General features: G+C 36.4%; 1 protein-coding gene across 2 annotated transcripts in view; it reads right to left on the minus strand.

Moving 5' to 3' along the window:
• Nucleotides 1-7,965, minus strand: part of BANK1 (B-cell scaffold protein with ankyrin repeats 1) — a 302,892-nt gene extending 294,927 nt beyond the window's left edge. For both annotated transcript variants that reach the window (XM_011967207.1, XM_011967205.1), the window contains exon 1: nt 7,623-7,965. In XM_011967207.1, the coding sequence (XP_011822597.1) occupies nt 7,623-7,692 (70 nt within the window). In that variant the 5' untranslated portion in view covers nt 7,693-7,965. The remainder of the gene's footprint in view (nt 1-7,622) is intronic.
• Between the last annotated feature and the right edge of the window lie 3,238 nt (nt 7,966-11,203).

An 11,203-nucleotide genomic window follows, 5' to 3' on the forward strand; every position in this document is an offset into this window, starting at 1 on the left:
TCAGGAAACAACAGGTGCTGGAGAGGATGTGGAGAAATAGGAACACTTTTACACTGTTGGTGGAACTGTAAACTAGTTCAACCATTGTGGAAAACAGTGTGGTGATTCCTCAAGGATCTAGAACTAGAAATACTATTTGAAGAGACAGAAATTCTTAAACACATAAGAAAATCTACACATTAAAGTGTATTACTAATGGAATTCATAGAGCTGTTCTCTAAAAGTTTTCATAGCAGAAAACCCCCCTTTGGTGTGATGCCATCAGCTTTTGAGAACAATTGTTGTAGTGACACTGATCTTAAAGCAACAATGACTTGATGGCACATCTTCAGCTGCTTATCAGACAGCCATATTTCTGAAGGGCGTCTCCATGGCCTCCATCACCTTACCTTCCTCCACTCATTCCCATTCAGCTCTCATCCCCTTTACTAAAGCTACTTACTTCTCTCTCTAAGGTCATCTGTAAGTTTCATGATACTAAATCCATTGGCTAAATTTCAGGCTTCAATTTGCCTGACCTATCAAAAGAATTTAGGCCAGTTCACCATTGTACCTTCCTGAAACATTCTATGTTTGAATTCTTATCACTATATTTTTCTTTTCCTTCTTTTTTTTTAGCCTCCCCTCAGTCATATTGAGCAACTCCTTCTTCTGTACGAACACTGAAATGTTTGCTTTCCACAGGTCTCTATCCTGAGTCATCTTATCTATGCTATCCTATTCATTGTTATAGTTTTAAATACAATGTTTTTCTTAATTTTATATCTCCAGTCTGAGCTGCCTTTCTGACATCCAGATCCTAAAATCAAACTGCTTACTTGACATCTTAACATGACTATTTCTCATGCTCCTCAAATGTAACGGGTTTGAAATTGAAATGACATTCTCTCATGTCCTCCCGGTGTCCTCTTGTTCCTTCGTTCCTTTCCAATGGAGTAAATGACACATTCTGGATTCTCCTAGGTTTACAGACCACAACCCTAGGTGTCATTCTTCACATTTCTGTCCCCCTCAGACTCCAAACCTATTATATCACAAAAGGTATGTAAGTAATAGTTCTTAATACATCTGTCCACTTCTCCCTGTATTTTTACTCCTTGCAAACCCCTAATTGTTTTACAACTTCCATCGTTGCCCTTTTCCAATTAATTTTATCAACAGTAGCTCATGTGATCTTCTAACACAAAATCTAATCATGCCATCCCTCATTAAAAACTCTTCAAGAGCTCCTCATTATACTTGGAGAATTTTTTACACAAATTTATGCAATTAGGTTTTGGTTTACTTTTCAGATTCTTCTCCTCACTCATTATAATAACATTGTGAGTGTAACCTTGTCGCATCTTGAAAAAATTTTGTCTTTCTGTGTCTCATTTCTTCACTGACATCATTGGACTTAATTGATCACACCTGAACTTCATTAATTTGTTCCTGTCTCTGAAGTTTAGCAAGAACACACTGAATTCTTATTTTCTAAGGTGAACATTAATAACACACTATGTATAACTTAATGGAGATACTATACTTTCTACTCCATTGCAGACAAATGGGTTGGTAAAAGACTAATCTCTAAAACACAGTACTTGTATTGCTTCATACTGATATTAATCCACTGAGATTGTATATAAAGCTTTCACAATGGCCTGTTCATGGTGCCGTATTTTTTCATATACCGGGGGGGTTGAAGATAATCCCTAGTTTTATATCTCATCTTCCTCTTTTACTAAGTAAACACACTTTGTGACATTTACTAAGATAAATGCCCCAACCATTCTCTCACTAATGTATGCCTCAATTTAAATATATTTTTAAAACTTGCCAGAAACAGTATGCTATAAAATTTTTGGATAAATAAAAATATCCTGTTAACAAAACATGGGAAAACGTTGTTATAAATTTATAGCTATATAATTCAAAGCTCTAAACCTTTTAATAGTGCTTAATTCTTATATTACTAACCTTTGAATGAATTATTTTCTCTCTAGTTCTAAGGATTTAAGTTTGAAAACCTAAAAATAAATGCATGGACATTCTTCAAATTTCACTAATAAAGGCAGGACACCCGAAATATGCTCATCTGCAGGACCACCAGACTTACTCACACTCTATTCATAGTGCATGAAAGGAACAGACTTAATTATCAGATTGTTTAATTTTCAATGGAAGATACATAGAAGACATCATTTTAACAATAACAACAACTTTTGAAAAGAGAAGCTGATAGCTGGCAGTTTTTGAGAAATAAAGGTATGCTAGCCCAAACTTTTTTTTCCTCCCAAAAAAGAAATTCACTCAAAGTAGTTCATGTAAGGAGAAGTTCATGTAAGGATACTATAAGCAATTTCATGGACGGATAAGATCAAAAAAACAAGTGCAGCTGCTCTGTCACTAGAAATCAGAAATCGAGACTACTCCCTTTGTCTTTCGGTCTCCTCAGTTCTCTCATCACAACTTCTTTCTGTTTAGCCATCTTAAACATGAGGTAACTAACTGTCATCTTATACTGTATACTGAATCTTCCACTGACAATAATCTCATCTTTTCTCAATCTTCTACTGACAAGAATCTTTATTCTTTCGTTTAATAAGACAAAAGGACTTTGTGGCTTATACAGATTATATATGTGGCTTATACTTACACAGATTCAACAAATCTATATAAGCCTGACAACACGCGGCACTGGCCATTAAGCAACCAGTTGGCTGGCTTGCATCATGTGCCTATTCTTGGCCCAAGTGACTGTTTCTGGGAATCTGAATAATTGTCCTCATTTTACTTTATTTAAATGGCTGTGGATCTATAGGACGTGATAAAGGAAAGGTCTCTGACCTACAAATAAGTACTTAAAGTAGTGAAAGTTCTAAGCTTTTACTAAGAAATTAGGAGAGAATTAAAGAAATTATCCCATTAATTGAAACCAGGGTAGATTTTGCCTCAATTTTATCTCACTTACTTTTTTTACAATAGTGACCTAATAATTTACTAATTGTACTAAAAACCCATTCATCTCCCAATATTTTGAACTGTATCAATATATTAAATCTAAATAAAATGTAATCAATAGAAAATGTGTAATCTTAGAGATTCTTCAGACAGTAACAATAAATATTCTACAACTGCCATTTCAATGATTTTATAGAATCATGCCCTTGTGTGTTTCTCCACCCCCAATCCTAGAAAAAAAAACATAAAAATCATGGTGAATTAAAACTTCACCTTTAACAGTTTAGAAAAGCTTCCATAGATGAAAGAACACAGTCAATTATTAAATATTTTCATATGACTATACTGAACAATACGACTTCTTGTCCAGAGTAGACACTACTCTTCTGACACCCTCACTTATCAACTAGTATGATTCCCATTTCATATGAATTCAAAGTAGAAACACAATAAACGGAAGCTATTACGAGATGGCTAAAATTTCAAGTGGTCTTGATACCACATTATTCCTCTGAAAATTAGACATGATCCTACAACTAAAAAGGAATGAGAATATTGCTCCCGACCAAAGGAGGAATTGTTCTCAGCATGTATCAGATAAAAAAAAATGAGGCATATAGCAAATGGAATTCCAAGTCAGAGACTGTTCTTATACTTTTCAGTGTGTCTCTATATAAAAACAAAGCAATGGGAATTAATAATATGGGAAAATGGCAGAGACACTTAGAAGAAACAAAGATATGACACACAGCATGATGAAACATAACAACATATTTTAATGAACTAGATAGAAAGGAAATCTTGTAAAAGATCACAAAGCATTGATTAATTACTCTTCATGATTACAGAGGGAAGTCATCTTTCTGGATCATTTCAGTGCAGAACACTTAGAAACAACAAAGAGATTTCAATTCAGGGGTAAATGTCCAAAAGGCTCATTATTTTTCCCTGACTAAAAACTAATTACTGGAGGGGTATAATTCCATATGATATCTGATATTTTCACCACCAGTACTAATTTCAATGTCTGCACTAAAGCTTAGATACCATTCTTTATATTTAAAACAGGAAAGAATTACAAGGCCAAATAATAACTTAATTTTTAAATAATAACTTATGAAATGTTTGCCCCTTCTATTCTTATTTCATAGCTGTCTCCAAAATTAATGCAAGATACTCTATATTCTATGAAGAAAGCAGTAAATTAGTAAGTGTAACTTAGGTGACAAAGCAACAACCATTTAAACTCTTAAAACGTGATTTATTTTTGTCAGGAATGATGTTCCTCATTTTAGTTTGGAATTTTGTTTTAACCCAGCAGTAAATATTTTGGTAAAATAGATTCTTCATCTTCCTATAAGTTGAAGTATTCCACAGTTTTTCTGTTTGATGCTTATTTTTTTAAAATATATTTATATATTATGTAAACTGAGTCACACAACTGGTACTCAGATATGAGAAAACAGAGCATGCTCTCATTTTGTCCTATTAAATTCCTTTATTCTTTCCTGCCACTGCTCTAGTTTAATGCCCTTTTAATCAGCCTATCCTTAGTTCTTCTCATTATGAATTTCTTTTTTTCTCCTCTCAGAACTATTAACCACAATATGTCCCCAAGGATACAGTAGTGTCTTTATACAAGAGGCCATACCTCCTAATATTTTTGGTATGGGAGCTTGATTGCTTCACCCATTAAGTTGTCCCTCAAGTCAGTATGAGGCAATCTGTATGAGGCAGTTTTTCGATAAGAACTCTCACTCTTATACAAGCAAATATGACACTATTGATCAATGACCTAAGAATTAATATAACAACTAGCATGTATAAAGCAGTTACTATTTGTTACGAGACCCTGAAAAGGACTTCACCTGCATTTTCCCGTTTAATCCCCCAAACAATTTTCATATAAAGTTTTCTTCTCTCGGATTTTGTTTTTTAATAAACAAAATAAAACTGAGATAGTGACAGATTTCATTATTTATTCAAGGTCGTAGGTAAGGCAGGCAATTAAACTGGGACTAGATTTGAGGCAGTATGAGTCAAAAGACCATCATAAATAGGGCAATAACCACCTACAATACGATAAATATTGCAGAAAAGGTTCCTCTACTGTCCCAGGTGTAACTTTGAATATGCTGATATTTAACCCTGAAATCATCAGCAACTGCATTTTTCAGAATTATTCCTTATTATGGTGAAGATATCCTAAAAGCACTCCTTGTCTTAAAAATCCTAGCAAAAGTGACCTTATCAGAACATTTCCAGATTGGTCTGAAGAAAGCAAGTTTTTCCAGCCACGAGCATGGAACCAGGTTATTTCCTTCGTGGAACAAATGTAGGACGTTAGCTATGTTGGAAGATTGCAGTCAAAGCAAAAAGCTTCAAATCTTTAAGAACTTCAAGCTAGAGGACAGAGACCTAGACAAACCATGTTTCTCACAAGTTATGTGTAAAGCATTCAGCATAAGATGAAACAGTCTAAATGCTAGTTCTACCCTTTCATGCTTTCTGTTCTTAAGCAAATCACTTATTAAAATTTCATCAGATGCATCAAATCATATCAATAAAAATTTTAAAAAAACTATGCGGTGGAGAAAAATCTGTGATTTAATAAATAATCACTCCCTAATTAAAATAGCAGTTAATAAGTTTTTCAAATCATTAGTTTTGGAATAAAACAGGAAGAATCTCTCTTTTGGACACTGATAGCAATATCTAGTTAAATACAAACCAGAAAATACATTCTAAGTGGAATTTTCACCCATCGTGCATCATTTTTACCTTGTTTTAGAACTGGGTATTCTATTTTTCTTGCTTCCATTAAAGAACTAATTGGAAACTCAACAGTTAATAAATCTCTGATGGCAGGATACACTAATGTTGTCTAGCAGCACATTCTACCTCCTGCTAGAAATATATCTTCCTAGGCATGAAACTGTGTTTACCATTTTACACTCTTACTATTACTACATGACTCTTGTGGGGGAACAAAAGTTTATTGTTAAGTTAATGAATGAGTGACCTTCAAATAGTTACTAGTTATAAAACCATGAGCAACTCACACTCTGGATCTCAGTGCTCTCTTCTCTAAATGAAGCAGTTGGACCAACTGACCCCCAATGTGCCATATTAAGATAGTTATTGGAGAGAGAGGGAGCTCTCCATTAAAAACAAACAAAAAAACCATTGGATTTATAAAAGCTAGAAGATTAGAATATTACTCATATCAAGAACATGGACATGGGATAATGTCAAAAGACAATTCGTTGTTAGAAACATTTCCTTATGTTGGCCAGAAAAGGAAGCAACTGAAGCAAGTGATAAATACTGTATGGAGGACCCAAGGAGATGGGGAGGGGGGGAATGCATGGGAGGAACAAGAAAAACTGGAATGCTATAAATACTGATTCACATTACTCTTGCATTATTCACAATAGCAAGTGCCTCAAAGTGTTGCTTAGTATCAAGTGAAATAAAAGCCATTTTCTGTCTAAACTGCTTAATCTAGAAGTTTGAAACAAACTGTACCCCATTCTCTAACAGAATTGTTAAACTGAAATTACTAAAGAGGTAACCTGCTCAAAGTTCGAAACACATGGTTGGTTTTATCTGCAGATGCTAGCAAAGGCTGCTCTGCTGCAGACCATCAGAGTCACAGTTTTCAAGAACGTCAATATGCAATAGTTAAAATACTAATATATTAAGACATCATGGGCTCTAAGTCCTTTCTTGTCATTTTTCATTGACACAAATATACTTCTTATTTAACTTAAAGCAATCCCTAAAGTTTATTTATGTAAAAATGCAGTAGCCAACAGAAATAGCTAAAACCAAAATTACATTACCTAAAAAATTCTAGAAAGGTATGAGAAATTTATTTCTATTCAGCAAATTAAGAGAATTTTACTCAGAATATACTTTCTTGTTGCATTTCTCACCAAGAACACTCCAGTAATATTAATACCTAAGTGAAGTTTTTTTAATTTAAAAAACATTTTCATATCAAATAATTTGCAAATGCATTTGAAATGCTTCAAAAAGAACTAAATAAAACTGCCTTAACGTCCATTTGAAAATGTAAATCTACTGCATTCAACCAAGTTGACTGTTTTCCTTTGACCAAGTTAGTAAAGCCAGTGGATTAGGGAGGTGGTGTTGGTAGAGCTTCTCTGCAAAGCTGCCTGCCCAAGAAGCAAGGCACTTACAGTCCGCGCTACCAATTCACCAGGCTGGGCTTTGTCAGGCCGGGCAGGTAAATGGGTGACGCTACAAATGAGCGGTTTTGCTGTGTTTACCGACTGTTGAAAATGATTACGTATAATTTTAAAACGCGCATTTATTTAAAACAGGTTGCAAAGTGACTTTAGAAACTACAGGACCCTGACCCGGGTGCTGGGGAAAGTTCCAGCTCCTCAGAAGTTGCAGACACTGAGGGTGGCCCGCTGGCCAGAACTCCCAGCGCGCTCCCTCCTCGTGGCGTGCAGATGCCCCTCAGAGAAGTTAGGAACAGAAGAACTCTCTGGTCTGCCCGGCGGCAGGATAAAAGGGAAAGCCCTATCTCAGGGACGCCCTTGCCTCAGTGCCCGAGTGCAGTTGCTGTCTAACGATGGCCCGTGGTCTCCGCAGAGCCCCGTAGCCTGGCCTCCGCGTCAAGCCCCTCCGAATGCGCAACTACCCACCTGGGGGCGCTGGGCCGCAGGCGGCCGGGTCCGGGTTTCCAAGCCCCTTGCCCGGCGCTGCAGGCAGCATTGTGGCGGCTGAAGCCGAGGGGCCTGCGCACTGCTGCCCGCCGAGCGCTGCCTGAACTCTCCCGGCCAGAGACTCCTCGCGATTTTCTTTTCCTTTGGCCCTCGGCTCTCCCCAGCCCGCTTGCCACCCGGGGCGGCTGCGGCCAGGTCTCAGGAAACGCAGCCCCGGGGCTCATGCCCGCAAGGCCAGGGCTCCGCTCTGCTGGGCGCCCAGAGGAAGTGAAACGCTCAGGGGCCTGCTCTTGCATCCCTTCTCAAAAGGCCGCTTTGGTTTCTTATAACACTTCTGCTCTTGTTTCCTTCCTCACCTTTTCACCTAGGATATATTTAGGCCTGTTACTGTAGCTCTCCTTGTCCCTTTCTAGGTCTTCCACACTGCCATACTACCCCCACTTGCAGGCAGACGTAAGGAAACCAGAAGTGAACATTTGCTGGAAAGACGGAATGATTAGATAGATGAGTAGATACATGGATGATAGATACATAGATAGATATGGAAATGAAGCTACAGATATTGTAATTTTTAAAATATTTCATTTTACACAGACTTTCTAGGCTAGGTTCATAAATTGAAAAGTGATTTAAAAATCCCATATAAAATGTATTTCTTACTCCTGCTCCAACTCAGAAATAGACCCAGTAAAAAATTATTTATGGCTAACACGGTGAAACCCTGTCTCTACTAAAAAATACAAAAAACTAGCCGGGCGAGGTGGCGGGCGCCTGTAGTCCCAGCTACTCAGGAGGCTGAGGCAGGAGAATGGCGTGAACCCGGGAGGCGGAGCTTGCAGTGAGTCGAGATGGTGCCACTGCACTCCAGCCTGGGCGACAGAGCGAGACTCCGTCTCAAAAAAAAAAAAATTTATGGCTCTAAATAGCCCCTCCAAACAAAAGTTTGTTTGCTTGTTTTAAAGATGGAGATACATCAAAGCAGTTGTCCCAGAACCTTAAAGTGAATGTCTCTTCCCTCAAGCACGTCTAAACTAGTCATTTGCCTTTTGAAGTTGAAGATATTTTTTGACTATCAATTTGGTAATAATACATAGTTTAAATGTTCCTCTCCTTTTCTTATAAAAGGAAGGCTTTCTTTGAAACTTTCTCTCAGATGAAGTGGTTTTTAGGAATAGTATAAATATCAACTATCAAAGAAAACGTTAATTTTTTCACATAAATGAACTTATTAGAACTTTCTAACAATGTAGAAAACTTGGAGAAGTATGTGAAATGTCCAAAAACCTTGAAAACAATTATAGGTTGTATTGTATTTATCTGATTTCCAGTAGTTTCTTTAACATCATTATTAATATTATGTTGATTTTCTGAACTTTATATAATGGAACAAAAGATTTATTCTGACTTATGAAATACTATTATATTGAAAAAATGGTTGTCTTCTATATAGGCCTGTTAACAGAGAGACTTCAGCATAATGGGCAAAAACAGAAATTTGGATTGCAGGGTTTGGGTGGTGTTCAGTGTTTCAGAAACTCAATTCTTAGGAAAGTATGTCTTAAACAAACCCATTGGAGAAAAGAATATTCTAACTGATGCATCTGCTGGTATATGTATTCCTGACAAGAGCTACGTTAGCCAACATGAACACTCAGGATGATGCTCCCCAGTTAAGTGTCCAGATCTTCAAAGGCACCCATTTATTCACACAAAAACTTGTTAATAAAGACAGCGTTCAGATAGGAACTTACATCTGTCACATATACAGGACAGTCTTCTTGTATGAAGAGCCCTGGATTGGAAGTCAGAAGGTTGTGGCTGCCATCCTGACTCTGCTCCTCAACATCTGGGTGTTCGGAGAAATTCTTAATATTTCTGAGCCTTGCATATCTCATCTAATTTATTCATTATTAATGAATAAATTAAAATTACTGTATTTGAGTTTTTGCTAGATATAAAATGTTATACTGTCTCCTAACAAAACTATAGAAAATAAGATTTATAATATGAAAATTCAGTATATTTTCAGATGCTCATTTCCATTACTTATGTCAAATGATGCTAGTAAATAGAGAAAAGAAAGGAAAAACTGCTGAAAATTATGGGCTGTTTTTTTTTTAAAAGAAGACTTTTTTTCTTTTTTTAAAAAAATAAGATTGTGCTAGAAAATATTTAAAATCTTCCGTTAAAATTATTCTAGCTTCATTTTTGTTTTGAATAGGAAAATAGCCATTGACTACCCGATTGACTGACTTATTTATTCTCTTGTTTTACTGTTTGCAGTCAACACTCTTTTTTTTTTTAAGTATTCTATATGCTATGTTCTACGTAAGAATTTCACAATATTCATGTCATTTGGTTCTCAAAACAAGGAATCTTTAACCAAATTTTACAAATGAAGAATCTGGGAGTTGAAAACTGTAGGTGGCAGAACTGAAATTCAATCCTAGATCTGATTTCATAGCCTGCCCTCTTAATTATAACTGTCCCCCTCCCCCCGTTCCCTTTTAAGGTCACATAAGGCCCTTGCTAAAGATTACATGAACATCACAGGATAGGTTATACATATGTAAGTGTTGAAAACATTTTTTTGTTTCCCTATCCACTTTTCCACAGAGCTATAAGCCCATACAATTAAATACTAATAGCCTTAAAAATAGGTGTGAACTGTACTTATAGTTTATTACAATTTTGGTGCTATTTGGTTGAGGATATATAGATGTTCACACATGCGCGCACACATACACATACACACACACACATATACGTGATAACCTAAGTCTACATGTTTTCATACTTTGCTGGTGCATTTATAAAAATATATTTTAAAAGTTATTTTACTCATTTTGGTCTTGTTTCTGTGTCAAACACATCTTTAATCACAGTTGACTTTATTTTTCCCCTGCTTTCTCCCTTAAGGAGATGATACCATCTGGAATGTTGGGTTATCTCTTGGTTCATACTTGTTCTCAGGGAAGAGGCACTTAGCAATTCTCACACCGAGAGGCTTTTTCAGGCAGAATGCCACCAGCAGTGTGTAATCACAGGTTTCTGATTTTACCTCTGTTACAGAGTATCAAAAAAATGCTAGCCACAGTAGGTTTCTTGTTTCTCAATATATCAAACTCTTGGATCCATTGACTTCTTCCCTTGCATTATTTTTTCTAGCAGCATATTGACAGCCTCAATATTATTACCCCACTCTGTGAAGATTATAAGAGCCTCACGCTGGCCGTGTGTTTCAATAAATGGACATCTAAAGCTGTTTGGTGTGCCCTGCAGTTGCCATGGCTGATTTCTTGTGTCCTTTGCAGACTAGATGCTGTTGTGCATGCTATTGGCTTTATTTCTGCCTTTAGATTCTGGATATGTTTAAAGAACAAAACTGCTTCTTTTCTAAAGCAATAATCTATTGTAAAAGTGAAATAGTTGCTTCTTCATGGCTATTTGTTAATTGGGGAATTTTCCTCTTGACAGTCATGTCTGGATTTTTAGACACTGAATTATATCATTCCCCCAGGGTGTTACTACACTTCTTATTTACTCCCTCAAAACTAAAC

Source organism: Mandrillus leucophaeus, unplaced genomic scaffold, assembly GCF_000951045.1.
Source record: "Mandrillus leucophaeus isolate KB7577 unplaced genomic scaffold, Mleu.le_1.0 Scaffold792, whole genome shotgun sequence".
Lineage (NCBI taxonomy): Eukaryota > Metazoa > Chordata > Mammalia > Primates > Cercopithecidae > Mandrillus > Mandrillus leucophaeus.